The sequence below is a fragment of the Chionomys nivalis genome, chromosome 7 (assembly GCF_950005125.1).
Source record: "Chionomys nivalis chromosome 7, mChiNiv1.1, whole genome shotgun sequence".
NCBI classification, from domain to species: domain Eukaryota; kingdom Metazoa; phylum Chordata; class Mammalia; order Rodentia; family Cricetidae; genus Chionomys; species Chionomys nivalis.
Window position 1 is genome coordinate 10,602,581 of NC_080092.1, and position 17,480 is coordinate 10,620,060.

The window sequence follows — 17,480 nt, forward strand, 5'->3', positions numbered from 1 at the left end:
GGTGGCAGTCTGCAGTTGTGCGGCATGCAATGTGGCAGAGTCTGCAGGAGTTGTGCCTTTCTCTGAGTTGTCTCAATCCATGTGTTTGTCCTCTGTTGTAATTAAATTATTACTTTATTTTTATTCTGAGGTAATTTGAAACTTGAAATTCATAATATACTCTGCCTGATCTACCATCTTTTGGCATTTTTAAATTTTCTTTATTCTTTCTTTATTATTATTATATTTCTTTAGTGCGTGTGCCCCTGCATGTGAGTATAATGCATGTTCGAGGCCAGGTCAAGGGCCAAATGCAGGTTGTTAGGGTTGGTGGCAAATTCCTTTTCCTGCTGAGCCATCTCACCTGCCCATTTTTTTTCATTAATTATTTTACGTACCATACGAAGAAATAGGTTTTATGATGTTTTTATCATTGCACTTTGTTCTTATTTACTCTCCCCCAACTTTTGGGGAAACAGTGGTTGACTCTGGGTCTCACTGTGTGATCCTGGTTAGCCTAGAACTTACTATGTAGATCAAAATGGCCTTGTTCTTGTGCAGGTTCTCTGCTTCAGCAAACATGGGTGCCACCACACCCAGTCTATATCTTATCATTCATTTTTTCTCCCCCCTCTGTTCCCTTCTCCTTTCCCTTCCCTTCCCTCCTTTCCCTCCACTCCCCTCCTCTTCCCTCCCCTCCCCTTCCCTTCTCTTCCCTTCCCTTTTTCTTTTTGTATTTTTTGAACCAGTTGGCAAGTATGTTGGGTACAGTGTGGTCATTACCCCCTCGTATGGCAATTTCTAAAAATAAGGATGTTGCTTAGGGATATTCTTTCTAGCCTTAAGTCCATACTGCAGATTGTCAAATGATCCGTCACGTCTTTGGTGGCACTTTCTCCCTCTGGCCTGGGATCTCATCCAGGCTCCTGTGTTGCATCTTTTACTGGTCAATCCTCTGGAATCTTTTAAAATCTGAGATAGCCCCTTGGCTGTCTCGCTTAGTCTGTTGTGACACTAACATTGTAAACTTCCAGACCGACTCTTCCACAGAAAGACTTGGATGTTGGAGTTTGTGGCTCTTCCTATCAGACTCATGTTCTGCTTCTCTGGCTAGGCTAGTGAGAGTGGTGTTCATCATACCCTTCTCCCCATGTCACATCCGGAGGATATGATGCCCGTTGGTCCTTAATATGTGATAGGCGTCTTGACTGGGTGAGGTATTACCAGTCTCTCCAAACTATTGTTATTATTTTCTCATTAGGACTATAGGCAATCAAGGAAGGTCTTATAATTAGCCCACTTCTTGTCAAACTTCCTTAGGTCAGCATCTGTTGATGAGTCTTGCCTGATGCCGTCTTTGCTATGGTAGTTAAGTGGTGGGCTCCATTTGCAGTGTGCTGCCGTGGGTGTTCAGCAGCCACTGTCAGGAGGTCCCCTCCCAGTCCTGCTCTATCCACCATCGTTACCCTGAACTCATGCACCCTGTTATGCCCCATCCTTGTGCTTACTACACTCCAAAGCTTGACTCTGGCCAGCGACGCCCTTCAAACTGGTGAGCAGGTCCTTTCGACATGGACCATTGTTTGTCCGACGTGATCTCTTTAATACAACAGGAAGTTCCAAGCTTGCTTCCTACCTTCCCTGCCCTATCTCAGGAATGACCCTTTTCTCCAAGGTGCACTGGCTTCTTTTCATGCTGCATGGTTTTTAGATATTTCATTAATACTTATTTAATGCTGTTGTCTAAGAACATGCTCTATGTGATTTCAATTATTTCATATAAATTGAGACTTGTTTTATGTTCTCATATATGGCTTGTGGTGAAGATATATACACTCGAAATATATATATATATATTCATGCTGGGTGTTGTCAATCCTTAACTATTTTTCAGAATAATCTATAAACATCAGTTAGGTCCAGATGACTGACAGTATTGTTCCGATAATCTGTTTGTTCACTTGTTTTCTGCTGTTCTGACAATTATCGAGCAAAGAGCATTAGACTCTCCAGGAGTACTCTGGGAGTTTAGTGGTAGCTAGACACCCAGACCATAGTTTAGTTGTAACTCCAGGAGTTACAAACTCATACCTGTTCTGGTTTCCGTTCTGATGCGGTGATAAACACCATGACCAAAAGCAACTTGGGGTAGAAAGGGTTAATTTCATCTTCTACCTCCAGGTCGCAGTCCATAGAGGGAAATCAAGGCAGGCACCTGGAACAGAAGCCCTGGAAGAACACTGCTCCCTGGCTCATATTTATCTATCTTTTTCTTACAGCCCAGGACCACCTGCCCAGGGGTGGCACTGTCCACGGTGGGCTGGGCCCTCCCACACAAATCAGCCTTAAAGACCACAGGCCATTTGCCAGTCTGATCTGGTAAATCTCCCAGGAAAATCCCCCAAATAACTCTGAATTACCTCAGGTTGACAACTGAAGCTAAACTTGGACTCCATCCTTAGGCTGTATCTGTTGACTTAATGTTAAATCGTTTGATCTTAAATGAGGACATCTTGCCGTGTATACTTGTTCCTCTCGTCTCGCTGTCCATTCCCTCACTGTTACATGTGTTCCACTGCATGAATTAGCAGTCCCTGCCCTCTTACCCCAGACTCTCTGGTCTTGAGTTCATCTACAATGATTGCACTTCTTTTATGTGGGATTGTGTTTTCCCATTCTTTGCAAGCCTAGTAACATTGGATTGTGCTGACATTGTGTGTGACCCTTAGAAAAATCTGAATTTCATTGTATCTCTTTGAAGAACACTAAGTTTCTGTCTCAGTAAACAGTTCACTTAGCTGAATTCAAATGTCTCTTAGTTCTAACTGGGCTGCTTGGCGTCTACCTCTCATGTGCAATTAAGATGCAATTCCAGGAATCAGAATTAGATATGAAAACAATTTTTATGCAGGATCTGGGCTTCCTCTTTCCTGCCTCTTACTTTCTGGGATTTATAACCTCGTTCTTTATCTGTAGTCACCCCAAATTATATTGTCTAATTTTGGGGTTAACTTAATTTTTTTAATATTTATCTTATTTGTTTGAACGTTTTGCCTGCATGTATATGTTATTGTACTACATGTGTGGAGGTGAGAAGGGGACATCAGATCCTCTGACATGGGATTTGTGAATGATTGTGAGCCACCATATGGGTGCTGGCAACTGAACCTGGATCCCCTAGAAGAATCATGAGTACTCTTAACAGCCGAGTCATCTCCCCAGTCCCTATTTTCTAGCTTCTAAATGCATTAAGACTGGATTCTAGAGCCAGGCATGGTGATGCAAACCCAAGATCCCAGTACTTAAGGGGGGAGTCTCCTCCCCCTTCCCCTGCCTTTCCTCTCCTCCTTTCTCTTCTCCCTGCCCCTGCCCCAGTCTTATTTATAGTCTGTGTCCTTAAACTCTTGGTCTTTCTGTCTTTGCCTTCTGAGTGCTGAGATTACAGATTTTTTTCATCAGAGGGTTAGCCAGTGGTACTAACTCATGTCTGTCTCTAGGAAAAACCAAATGAAGGTTAAAGGTGAGAACTGTACCTGGCTTTCTTCCCTTTCTCCAGCCATGCCCCTCTCCTGCCAGCTGTCCTGACTACTCTCTTGTGCCTCCAAGCAGTTGTTTTTGTATTTTCTGTGAGACCCAGAAGCAGGAACTCCCAACATTAGTTTCAGAACAGCCAAACAGCGTCAACAGTGTTGATTCTGCCACGCGAATGCTGAAGTGTAGGCACCAAAAGCCTTTTGCAGCTGCCGTGTCGTTTTCCCTCTGTCATTGTAAAGGCCGGCAGAGCAGCATGCAGGGGCAGACGTCCCTCTCCTGAGTCTGAGAAGATACGTTATTGCATATTCTTCACAGAAAAGGATCCGATCTGCAGCAGGACAAGGAAGAAATGCACCTCTGTGCACCGCATATGAGGCTCTCCTCCTGTGTTACATGATGGCAGGCTGGTGGCTACTGGATATGGGAGAGAGCGTATACCCATATTCATATTACCTTCTGGAATCACACTAGTGTTCCCTTAAATTGATAGTAATTCTCCAGATCATAACAAGGACATTACAATATGCTGACAGTCCACAAAAGAATAAATGAGTCACATAAATCAGGTTTGATTTCTCAGCTATTAAAATCATTGAGCACGATCACTTTTCAGGTCTCACCTGCACTCTGAGTATCTGACAATAGCCCTGCAATTACCCCAGCAGTAAACACCGACTGATAGTAACAACTTGTTAGATTTGAGGTGTAATTACTGTCAATATTCTGGATGATGGGAAGCTTTTGGAACTGCCTTCATTTGACGCCTCCAAATCAGCGGAAGGCCTGTCAGTGACAAGATCTGCCAGATCTGCTGGCTCTCTGAGATGTCTCGCAGGACCAAAGCGCCACCTTCTCTGTCCTACAGTCCTGCATATGTGGACTGTGTTCTGAAGCAGGGTCTAATAGTGAGTGTGGTGATTGTGGTTAATTGTCATCCCTAATGGAGGGAAGCAGTGTCTGATTGTGTCTAGAGACCCAAGGGGCTTTCCTAAGGTCTGCTGATGGAAACAGCACCCGTCTCGCAGTGGTTTTCAGAGGTAGCTTTGGCGATGTGCTCAGGGAGAGGCATCTGAGACTGATTCTGCTGGTTGATGGGGTGCGTTGGTTGTGTCTTCCAGCCTGATGAAAGATTATTTCTTCAAGCCACCCATCAATCAGTTCAGCCTGAACTTCCTGGATCCGGAGCTGGAGCGATCCTACAGAACCAGTTACCAGGAAGAGGTACGTTCTTCCTGGGACCTCACATGGGACACTTTTCGTCTGTGCTTTACCAAGTGACAGGAAAATGAAGGCCAGTGTTGATTTCCCACAGCTGGGAAGCCCTGTTTTGGAACTGTATGTGGATTTATCTCTGCCAGGAAGAAAACCAAGGCTCTTTATGCTCCTTTATCTTAAAGCCATGCCACACCCTACCAGACTGTTTCCTCCATAGCTGGTGTTTCTGGTCTTCTAATAGCTGCCCCCTGCCCTGGAAGGATGCCTGGTCACACCTGTTCTGGGTTTTTGGTGACACTTCTCTCCCCATAGTGCTGTCACTTCCAACCCTCTGAAATGGGACCAAAAAACTCAGGAGGTCTGTACCTTCATCCAGAATACGGGGTTCATATTTACACCATCTTAGTGCCCTTGAGGTCAAGGGTTAACTTTCCTCTCAGCCTACACATCATTTTCCCCAAGAAGCCTTCCTCAATACCAGCTGAGTCTTATTTCCCTGCGCTCTCTTTCTTTTTCATGTGCACCCCATTGTTGGAACACCATGATTTCTGGACCTAACACTCAGCTCTCTGTTTCTGTGCTATCTAAATCCCAGCACAGCCCACACGCCAGACATACTCGGCAGGCATGCTCGGAAGGAATGGGTGGAGGAACCTGGAGTCTGACTGGTGCTCTCTTTCCCTTGGCCTGACTTGAGTGTCCCAGAGCCAAAAGGGCACCATCACTGAACCCCAAGACCAAGAGGGGTTTCGTTCAGCTTCCACTTACTTATTGGGCAAATCTTCATCTTGATTATGTCCAACCCATGATGAACAAGATATGACTAGTCTTTGCTTTGTGTGGTTAGAAGTGTTGCCTTGTCAGTCCCCCACTGGACAATGAGTGTCATCCAACATTCCAAACACAAATCCTGCAGGTATTTGCCTAAAGCAAGAAGTATTGAGCCTTAGCATTCTAGACCAAGAGTTGGAAAAGTTGGGAGGCCTTGGTATTTAGGTGAGAACGGCTGACCTGAGTCTTCTCTGCCCAAGCCCTGGCTCCTCAGACCCCAGAGTGCTGCTAACTAGGTCCCAGAGAAAGCAGTGGCAAACCCGTGCCTCTGCAGAGGCGGCACTGTGGCAGCCTCACTTCCAAGATCTTGGGTCTTTTTAGGGAGCCTCAGAAGTTAGGCCAGGCCCGAAGCCATCTGCAGAGCCTATGCCACTTTGCTCAGTGAGGTCAGGCTTGACACTGGCTGACCAGGAATCTCATTCCCCAAGGCCAAGTCCTGACTTGTCCCGTCTCGCGCAGTTCCTGGGGTCTATCTAAGGCTGAGGAACCGAGCCAGTTTGACCTGAAAGGAACTTACACTAAGCTGAGAGGTGATCACAGGCCTCTCCCTCCCATATCCCTGACCCCTGCTGCCAAGGCTGCGCAAAGCCCCATCAGCAGTGTGCTATGTTCTCTGCAGCCCCTGTCTACACATTCTCTCTTCATCCTAAGACAGACCTGGGATGCACTTGGGAGCCAGTTTATCTGGCTCTCATTCCTGGGTTCCCTGGGTTCCCTTGGTTCCCTGGGGGTAGCCACTCTTAGCCTCGATCTGCACACAAGGAGCAGTGGTGCCTCCTCCTGACTGAGATGGTGCCACTGTGAGGGCCTACGGGGGTCTAGAACTGGTCATGTTTTGGACACATCTTGTGGTAGCAGTTTCCTCCTCCTAATTCCCGGCAATACGCATGTGCCTCTTCAATAAACCACACAGTGCCCTGTCTCCTGAGCTCGGTATTCTGCGGTCAGGCTGCCAGTTCCCTTCAGGCATTGTTTCATGTCCACCCTACACCCAGCACCCAGCTAGCCCAGAGCAGCGCACATACGCGCACGCACGCGCGCACACACACACACACACATACACACATAGGCTTTATCTCTTTTAAAAAAAATTGATTCATTTATTTTATTTCTTGTCTGTTTGCTTTTGTGTGTATATGGGCACACCACGTGTGCCCATGGAGGTCAGAAGAGGGTATTGGATTCCCAGGAACTACAGTTATGGATAGTTTTTAACAACCATGTGTGAACTGGAAATCAAACCTAGGTCCTCTGGAAGAACAGCAAATAATCCCCACCCTGGAAGGCTCTCTTGCTGAAGGTTCTATGCTCCCATTCCACGACTGGAGACTTCCCCTCTGCTGCTGCTTTCCTATCTGCCTGTCTTCCCATGAAGCCGACCCTCACATCCATCCATTTACTGGACACCTCCGTCACCTACGGCTTTCCAGATGTGCCTAGGTCTCTAGGACAGTGACTTGTCTAAGTGACTGCAAATGTGTTTGAGAGTCTGTTGTCTGCTGCTGTGTGATCCTAGGCACATTTCTTAACTTCTCTCTGCCTTGTCTTTAAATGTGGCCGTAACGAGGAGATGATCCACTTGGAGCATGCCTGGTCGGGAGCGCCTGGTCTTGTCCCTCACACTGTACTTCCTGCCGTCTGTGGGTCCATTCATCCCTGTCCTTTCCTGCTCTAAACAGGTCATAAAGAATTCTCCTGTGAAGACTTTTGCCAGCGCCACCTTCAGTTCCCTCCTGGATGTGTTTCTGTCCACCACGGTGTTCCTGATCCTCTCCATCACCTGCTTCCTAAAGTACGGAGCCACGGCCACTCCACCCCCACCCGCTGCCCTGGCCATCTTTGGTGCAGACCTGCTGCTGGAGGTGCTGTCCCTAGTAGTGTCCATCAGGTACGCACCAGTTGGAGGAGTCGCTCTCCAGTGTTTAGCCTCTAGCTCCCCCTTCTGGAGCCACAGTTGATAGCAAAACTGATTAACCCTCACAGTGGACAGGCATCTGAAGAGAACAGCACGTCTGTTTCTCCCCATCACCCCATTTCATCCTCCTTGTGGGCAGTCCCCGTGCAGCCCAGCTGATGCCTCATGGACGCTGGGTCTCCTAAATGAGAAGTGAGACATTCAGAAAGAAGAAGGGAGGAAGAAGTGCAACAAGAATACATGGCAGACAGCAGCGGGGCAGAAGTCCCTGCTAACCTAGGAGCCAGACCAGCCCATTGAGGAAGTTGTGTCAAATGTCTGAGCTTGGAATAGGCAGCCCTTGCTTAGGAATGACACCAGAAAAACAGATAAATTGAACTTTATAAATGTTCTTAAATGTTGTGTTAAAAAGAATACCATTGAAACCTGGCATAGTGGCATACACCTATAATCCTAGCATTTGGAAGACGGAGGCAGGAGAATCAGAAATTCAAACCCATCTTGGTTACTTAGCAAGTTCAAGGCTACCTGGGCTACACAAGACCTGTCTCAAAACAAACAAAAACCACCTGAGAGTGAGAAGAAATAATAGGTCACATCTGTGACAAGGATCTAAAACCGATAGCATATCAAGTTCATACAGCTCAATAATAAAAAGACAGCTAGCTCATTTTATTTTTTAATTGAAAATAATTTTTATACAGTATGTTCTTGGTTAGTTTCCCCTCCTTCATCTCTTCCCAGATCTTCCCAGCCCATCGAATTCCAACTCCATGCCTCCTTCTTTCTGTTTAGAAAACAAACAGGCTAAAAGAAAGAGAAAGCACAAGAAACACAAAAGTAGCAATGATTTTATTGTGTTGGCCATCTACTGCTGGGCATGGGGCCTGCCCTTAAGTGTGGTTTATATGCCTAGTGAGACTCCTCTGGAGAAAATAATTTTTACTTTGCAAGCAGTTGTCAATTGAAGATAGCTTCTTGGTTAGGGATGAGAGCTCCTGTCCACTTCTGCTTCTCAGCTTTGGGATTCGGGATCCCATCTGGCTCAGACACATGGCGCAGGCTGCCTCGGTCTCTCTGAGTTCAAATGTGCATCAGTCCTGTTGTATCTGGAAGACATGGTTTTCTTGGAATCGTCTATACTCTCTGGCTCATACGATATTTCCACTTCCTGTTCTCAACATAGCTCATAACCCTTGAGGAGAGGGGTTTTGTAAAGACATCCATTTATTTTTTTTAAGATTTATTTTTTTATTATGTGTTCAAATATTCTGCCTGCATGTCTGCAGGTCAGAAGAGGGCACCAGATCTCATTACAGGTGGTTGTGAGCCGCCATGGAGGTGCTGGGAATTGAACTCAGGTCCTCTGGAAGAACTGCTGCTCTTAACTGCTGAGCCATCTCCAGCCCCAGACATCCCATTTAGGACTGAGTGATCCTCTTCACATTGTCCATCTGTGGGTCTCTGTGTTCCCGTCTACTGCAGGAGGAAGTTTCTGTGATGATGACTGAGCAAGACAATCACCTATGTGTATACCAGAATAAAGCAGCCCATTTTAAACAGGCAAAAGGCCAGCCCAAGGTTCTAGGAAGCCCATAGCTCTCTGCTGTTTCTAGTAGGTGTGGATGCCCAGAGCCTTTTACTTACCAAGTATCCCCATCCTAAAAGATGCTCTCCTCCTGACTACTGTGACAGTGGTCCTACTACCTTGATCAGCCCTGCCATGCATCAGCCTAACTAAATCCGCTGATAATTGCCCCCAAGAGCTTGAGCTAAATCAGAAATGGCAGCACCCCAAAGCAGAAAAAACATACAGCTTAGCTCTGGTCCTGAGACTTCCGTGTTTATCTTTCCTTCCTAAGGTGGGCTGGCTGGGACACTCACCTCCTTCCTTCCTCACCCACCATCCTGCAGCTCCCTCTTAGCTACTAAGTTGCCCTTAGCCCCAGTTGGAAAGATGTGTCTGCACCATCCCTTAGATTATCTTTCACAACGAAGCCTCCTGCCACAACAAGCAGCCCCCTGCTACAGCCCCCACTCTCCTGCATCCTAAGAAATGGCTCACACACGTCCTGCCAGGAGCTACTCCAGAACTCAGGCCGAGAACTGCCTCCGCCTCTATATGTTCTTTTTCTTTCTTTTGTATTTGTTGTTTCGGTGGTGCTGGGAATTGAACCCAGGATCTCACACATGCTGGGCAAGTGTCATCTCCTGAGGTAGATACACACCCAGTCTTTTTTCTTTATATTTTCAGACAGGGTCTCACTAAGTAGCCTAGGCCAGCATTGAACTCCTGGTCTTCTTGCCTCGGCCTCTTGAGTGTCTGTACCACCAGACCTGGATTGTTTTCCTTTTGTTTTTTAAATGAACATGTAACTGGGCATTGTGGTGCGTACCTGTAAGCCCAGGCATTTGGAAAATGGAGGCTGAAGGACCAGAAGTCAAAGGTCCTATTTGGCAAGCTGCCAAGTTTGAGACCAGTCTAAGCTTTGTGAGATCCAATCTCAGAAAACCAAACATTAAAAATAGAACGAGTTTTATTATGACAGTTCACATGCAATAAACTCATTCATTCCGATAAAGAATTCAGAGGCTGGGGAGGTAGCCCAGTGGTGGGGTCAGGGCCCTGAGTTCAATACCTGGCACTGCCAAAAAAAAGTGTAGAAATCTGTGAGTTTATTTAAAGTGAGTAAATTTAAAGAATTGTACAAATATCATCACAATGTAATTTGAAGACGTTTATGTCACCCCCTGAAACTCCCTAGACCTGTGTATATTCTCTTACTCCCAAACCCTTGAGGTTTCTGTTGAAAGCCTGGAGTTCCTGGTCTCTATGCCTTTTTACTATAGCTCTTTTGATCCTTTCTGTCCCTTAATATCTAGTCTGGAAGAATTAGCCCCACCTGAGCCTAGCTGCAGAGAAGTGTTCCTACCTGTGCACTCTGTATGAGTCTGGTGAGCCAGCTGGCCACTTTACTCCTACGTGGACAATGCAGTGTCACAGTGGCAAAGGCTGAGACCAGATCAGAAAGACCTTACATAGATGCCCAGGGAAGCTCGGAGCCTCCTCCTTCCGCCCCAGCCCTGGGGAAAGAGGCTGATATAAGATCAGAAAGACCTATGTGGTGGGTTACATAGGTGCCCAGGGAAGCTCGGAGCCTCCTCCTTCCGCCCCAGCCCTGGGGAAAGAGGCTGATATAAGATCAGAAAGACCTATGTGGTGGGTTACATAGGTGCCCAGGGAAGCTCGGAGCCTCCTCCTTCCGCCCCGGCCCTGAGAAAAGCATTGAGACCAGCTGGCCTTCCCTTAAAACTGTGTGATCTTGGGAACCATGGTGAAGTCTTTTGAGCATTCCATCTCCTGGTTGGGACTCAGCTCCCTTTGTCCCCCTGTCTCTGGGCTCTGAGTCCCACCTGTGAGGATATCTGTGGTTTTTCTCAATGATGTTCCAAGGCCTCTGTTTTCATTTAGATTTTAGGAAGCCAGAAGAGCCCAGGGATCCTAAAAGTGTACTTGAATCTCTGTGGTAAACGGCCAGGGGATAGGGAATTGCTGGTCATGGCTATGGCTAAGCATAGCCAATATAGCTGTTTAGGGTTTAAAGCCAAAGATGCAAGTTCTGGCATGTGCAAGATGCCTGTGCTACTGATCACCACAGTGGTCCCTGACCAGAGGTGAAGGCAGTGAGCCCGTCCATACCCCCAGCAATAAGCCAAAGAGAGTCTCCATCCTGAGATCCCAGTGTCCTTTTCCACCTACCTGATGTGGGAGGTCCTTCTGTGTATGTGTTGCTTTTATTGGTTGATAAATAAAGCTGTTTTGGCCAATGGCTTAACAGAGTAAAACTAGGTGGGAAGTCCAAACAAAGATACAGAGAGAGAGAAGGCAGAGCCAGGGAGATGCCACGTAGCTGCCAAAGGAGCAAGATGCCAGAACATTACTGGCAAGCCACAGCCTCATGGCAATACTTAGATGAATAGAAATGGGTTAATTTAAGATGTAAGAGCTATCTAGGAATACACCTAAGTGATTAGCCAAACAATGTTGTAATTAATATCGTTTCTGTGTGATTATTTGGGTTTGGGCGTCCAGGAAACAAAAGCTTGGTCTCCATTTACACCTCCCACTGCCAGCCTTACCCTGACCACGGGCCATTGCTCAGCACTGTCCTCAGCCCATACACTCAGTTCCTGTTCTTCATAGGGAGATTTTACCACATTGCCATCACAATGGTAAGAAGAACCATAAGATGCTGTTGCTGGAATCTGAAAGCGCCTCTTTTAGGAAATGAAAAACCTGTCTGCTGTATTCTGTCATCCCCATGGTCCAGTTGTGGTTTTGTGGGTCCCAGTGGAGTGTCACTGTGTGACCCTGGCAAGGCATCTCTATCCCTGCCTACTAACAACAACCTTCTCCCATTGTGCCCATAAAAGGCTCAATAGAACACCTCCAGATAGGCCCCATTCAGGGCTTCCTGACCCACAGGAGACTTAATTTGGAGTTGTTACTGTTCTTTCACAGACCCACGGAGGTTTTTGATAAGCGTATTTTGCCCAAATGGAGCAGGTGTCTTTACAGTTGGGTTTGAAGATCTGGATATAGCCAGTTCACTCACTGACAAGTTAGGGGGTACAGTCTTTTGCCCTATGTACCCCTCACCCCCAGCATCATAAACTGCAATATGGGACAGTTGAGACACGGTGTGCTAACCCTCTTCTCCTGATCCTCTGCCCTCTGTGTCCCAGAATGGTGTTCTTCCTAGAGCATGTCATGATGTGCACGAAACGGTCGCTGGAATGGATTGCTGGCTGGCTCCCTCGACACTGCATAGGGGCCGTCCTGGTTTCTCTCCCTGCCCTGGCTGTCTATTCACACATCACCTCTGAGTTTGAGACAAACATACATGTAAGTAGCAGCATACCAACTTCTCTCTGTGCTTTCCAGGCTCCCCAGTGCCTTCTCTCACGTTAAGTCTGATTCCTTGGGATAGGGATGACACACAAGTCCTCAAAGAGTATCCTCTGTCACTGCTTCCAGCCATCCTCCTCAAACACAAAGCATGAGCTGGGCGTGGTGGCGTGTCCCTGTGGCCCAGCACTTGGAAGGTGGAGACAGGAGCATCAAGAGCTCAGGGTCATCTCAACGACATAGAATTTGAAGATAGTCCAGACTGTATATACAACACCCTGTGTCCACACACACACACACACACACACACACACACACACACACACACACACACACCAAAAACTTGGTAGGATAGACCTGCTGGCGGCTATGCCGGAAAAGTAGGTACAAGGCTTTTCCAACTTCATTCAGTATCCATCAGTTTCAGATCAATTACAATCTCGACTTCCTGTGGTTCAGAGCTTCAGCCTTTTGGCCTTACAGTGGTGCAGACGTATACCCAAAGAACAATTCTGATTTTGCTTCCATCCTTTTCAGCCATTTTGCTAAGATCACATGGAAGTTGTTTATTTTCACTTTCAGAGCTCGGTGAATAGCAGAGAGCAAATAGGCTTGGTATTGGATGGCTTTGTCCAGCTGTGTGATTATGTAGGAGTTCTGAGCGTGGTGAAACTAGACCAAGCTATGGTGTTTGGAAGCCTAGGAGTCTTTACATGCCTTTTTATTTATGATAATTTTCATTTGTCACACTGTTGTTTTTAATTTGGGGGATGCTGAGACTCAGACCCAAGACCTTGCTTATACGTGGCCACGGAGTCACATCCCCAGCCTAATGGTATGTGAAGGGTGTACTGAGACGCAGCCCTGCGGCAGAGCACACATTTGTACCTCAGGCTTTATAAAGAGGCTTCTGCCCCATGAGCCCATTCGACACGAGACAATATGCCTATCTGCTAAAGCCGCTGACAGGCTCCTGGATTAGCTGCTGCTCTGGGAAGGAGCTTTGGAATTAACTCCATGAAGAATGAGCTAGTTGTGGGAAAGATTTGCTTCTTGGCCTTTAGGCTGAGCTCTACTGCAGTGTATGTCTGAGTGTGAGAAGAGCTACCAGGCTGTAGTGATATTTCATTTGTATTTTAACAAATAAAACTTGCCTGAAGATCAGAACACACACAGCCACACTAGTCAGCCATACAGGCCAGGCAGTGGTAGCACACACCTTTAACCAAGCAGCCTGACTAGTTAGCCATAGAGGCCAGGTGGTGGTGCATGCCTTTAATCCCAGCACCAGAGAGAAACATAAGGTTGGATGAGATAGGAACTCGCTCTCTTTCAGTCTGAAGATTTCATAAAGGCAGGAGCTCTCTAGTGACTTGACTGCTTTGCTTTCTGATCTTCAGGTTGAACCCCAGTATCTGTCTCTCGGTTTTCATTAATCATGTCACACTAGGGGGCATCTGGTATCTTAGCATCAGCTCACATCTCAGTGCTCATAGCAGGACTAAGGACGGTGACTAATCCCACAGTGATAGGGCCCCAGTAAGCAGCTTCTCTTTTCTGTCCGTCAAAGTGATGCCATTTTACATGCCTGGAGGAATACTCTCCTAGCAGTGCGGACATGTAACCTCATATGCTGTGCTATGGGACAGACGTGTGATCTGTATATAAAACTGGTAGGTTACCCAGAGGAAGACCTCTGTATGATTCATGGCTGCTTCTTGTCACCATGACCCAGTGTGTGATGAGAAACATTTTAAGGGGCGGAGAATTGGTTCTGGCTCAGGACCTCGGGGGATAAAGTGTCATAGTGGGGAAGGTGTGGCTCTGGCTGAGGCTCCGTGTCTCCTTACAGTCAGAGAGACAGGAAGCAGAGATGGGAAAAGACTATAAACCTCAAGGCCCTGGCCTCCAGAGACCCACTTCCTCCTGCTAGGCTCTACTTCGCAAAGATTCCACAACCTCCCAGGATAGCATCCCTGTCACACTCACGCGTCTCTGGGGAACTCTACACTCAGGCATCACAAGTGTTAGCAGAGGTGGTTGATGTCGGACAGAGCACGGGTGTTTTTGTGGACAGGATGGGGGCACCGTGGAGGTGGGCAGACCGCTAACAGAGCCTTCTCTTGCAGTCCACCATGTTCACGGGCTCTGCGGTGCTGGTGGCCGTGGTGCAGTACTGTAACTTCTGCCAGCTCAGCTCCTGGATGAGGTCCTCTCTCGCCACCATCGTGGGGGCTGGGCCATTGCTTCTGCTCTACATCTCCCTGTGCCAGGACAGGTACGTGGCCGCACTCTCACCTCGTGCCTTCCCCGCCTAGCATCTCTTAGGCTCGGCAATGGCTCCGTGTCAGTGCTGTGTGATGTTTTCCATCATGACGTGGAATAGCTTCCAGCACACGTAGTACCCAAAGAGTACCAGCCTGGCCTGCAAAGGCCCTCAGTTCAGTCCCCAGGACTAACTAACTAACCCCCCCCAAAAAAACCCCAAAAGTACTAAAGTGCCATAAGGATGATATGAGAAAGATAAAACCATTTATAACAGCACACCATAGGTGGAGCATCCTTAATCCGAAAGCCTCAACTCTGGACGCTAGAAAATCTAAATTTTTGAGTGTTGGTATGATTCCAATGCCAGAACTCTGATAACTCAGGGTCCACAAGCTTTGATCCGTGCACAAAATTATTTAAAAATTTGTTTAACATTACTTTCAGTTTTTGTGTATAACACACACACACACATATACTGAAATACAAGTGAACTTTGGACTTACTCAAAGTCCAAAGGACTTATCCCTAAAAGATACCCTAAAAGATAATCAGTTGTGTGCATATATTCAGAATTCCACAAGCATGATCCAAGCCGCTTGGATTTGGGAATTCGACCTGTATATATTTGAATATAGATGTCCTTGGGTGCCTGCCTCTGCCAGACTCATGACTGTGGTAGGGTGATGACTTAGGAATTGGGATCTAAGAAAGGTATGAGAGTCAGGATGATGAAAGAGCTGAGGAAAAGCCAGAGGGATGCAGGTCTGAAATTCCAGTACTCGGGAAGCCGAGGCAGGAGGATTTCAAATTTGAGTCCAGCCTAGGCTACATAGCAAGACTAAGAGATTGCCGGGAGCATGGTGGAGAGACAGACCTTTAATCTCAGTAGGCAGAGGCAGGCAGAACTCTGATTTCGAGGGCAGCCTGGTCTAAAGAGCAAGTTATAGGACAGCCAGAATTATACAAAGAAACTCTGTCTCAAAAAACAAATGAACAAAAGGCACAAATGGGACCTGGAGAGATGGCTCAGAGGTTAAGAGCACTGACTGCTCTTTCAGGGGTCCTGAGTTCAATTCCCAGCATACATGGCGGCTCTCAACCATCTGTAATGAGATATGATCCCCTCTTCTGGCAAACAGGCGGATGGAACATTGTATATGTAATAAATAAAAAAAACTTTTTTTGTGGTTTTTCGAGACAGGGTTTCTCTGTGGCTTTGGTGCCCATCCCGGAACTAGCTCTTGAAGACCAGGCTGGACTTGAACTCAAAGAGATCCACCTGCCTCTGCCTCCCAAGTGCTAGGATTAAAGGCATGCGCCACCACTGCCCGGCATCTTTTTTTAAAAAGCATAAAATACCCTCACACAAACAAAAAAAAGCAAAAAAACAAACAAACAAACAAACAAAACAAAAAACTAGAAGAACCAAACTTGGTGGCACATGCCTATAATCTTACCACATAAGTAGAGGAAGGAGGATCAGGAAGGAGTTCAAGGTCTTTATGGCTGTATGTCTGAGGCCTTCTGGGCTACATGAGACCCTGTTTCATGGATAAAACAAAAATAAAAACTATTCTTCTGGCAGGGGCCACAGAAAGACAGGAGGTTTGAGGGTAGTGTGGGCCTCAGAGTGAGACCTCTTCCAGTCAAACCAAGCAAGCAACCAGTCAACGAAGTAAAATAAAAACACCCAATGCAGGCAAAGAGCAGTGAGATTGCTTTCGGCTGCAGGTTCCACCAGGTGCATAGTTTGTTCTTAGTTCGCTAAAATGTATCTCAAGTTTCCTATTGCTCCAGCAACTGGCTTTGTCAGCTAAGTACATAGTTGCAAATGGAACAGAGACTAGGATAGCAGAATGCTCACAGTTAGTGCTTGACAACAGTTCATGATCTCTTAAGCCAATTAACCTTCTGTTTGTGTAACAACATCTAAATATCAGGCTTTTCTCATAACTCCTTAGGGCGGTGCGTCCCAGGTGCTTCCCAGGTGCAGTGGAGAACCACCTGTTTATAAATCTGCTGGGACCAGGGAAGAGGGCGCAGGTTATTTTAAAGTTGCAGTGGACAGTTCTCCATTATACTTTGCAATACATCTAACATGTCTAACATTCCTGCTCCCTAACTTATTATCACAGCCAGGGACTGCCACACTTCCCAGGGGCCCCTTGGGAGTGTCATTGCTGTCACTGTGGACCAGCGCTGTAGTGGATGCTGCTCAGCACTATTAGCTGTGTCCTCGGGTATCAGAGGGCACTGGTGATCCGTGAGCAGAGTGACTTTCTATCCTCGGCTTCCTCACCATTTTGTAGCAAATGTGAAACATATTCATGTTCTCTGCAAACCAAGAGCAAAAGGGAATTTGAAGCAGAGCTGTCAGCCAGTGCAGAGAGGCTGTGACAAGGAATTGCATTAAGTGAACTGAGGCTGTCTCCTGCCTTTGTGGGGCATCTGGATTCCTGGCCATTACAATGCTCTATACAAAGAGTATGGAATTCCTCAACAGCCTTTAACCTCAGATGCTGTGAACCACTCACGGTGACATTTAGTCACAGCTTTGGCTTGTGATCCAGAGAGACAAAGTAGCGGCCTCCCATCTGCCTTCCTGCTATAAGGCAAACAGCAGGTTTTGGAGTGGAACTAGGTTACCTCGCACCAAGACCTCCTCCACATGGAGGACCCTCTGAGCCTACAGCCCAGTCCCAGTTGTTGCTGGAACTACCAGGGCTCAGTGCTTGTCAGGTAGTAAACAAAAGCCTGAATTTGCCTTTTCTTTTACGAAAGAGAAGTGTTGGAAGACCAGCTATCTACCTAAAATATTTCTCTGTTTAA

At 46.8% G+C, this 17,480-nt stretch overlaps 1 protein-coding gene across 2 annotated transcripts in view; it reads left to right on the top strand.

Annotated features, from left to right (window-relative positions):
• The window catches only part of Adcy9 (adenylate cyclase 9), a 121,232-nt gene that overhangs the window by 92,871 nt on the left and 10,881 nt on the right, over positions 1-17,480 (top strand). For both annotated transcript variants that reach the window (XM_057773560.1, XM_057773561.1), the window contains exons 6-9: positions 4,632-4,734; positions 7,239-7,447; positions 12,221-12,380; positions 14,513-14,661. In XM_057773560.1, coding sequence (XP_057629543.1) covers positions 4,632-4,734; positions 7,239-7,447; positions 12,221-12,380; positions 14,513-14,661 — 621 coding nt within the window. The remainder of the gene's footprint in view (positions 1-4,631; positions 4,735-7,238; positions 7,448-12,220; positions 12,381-14,512; positions 14,662-17,480) is intronic.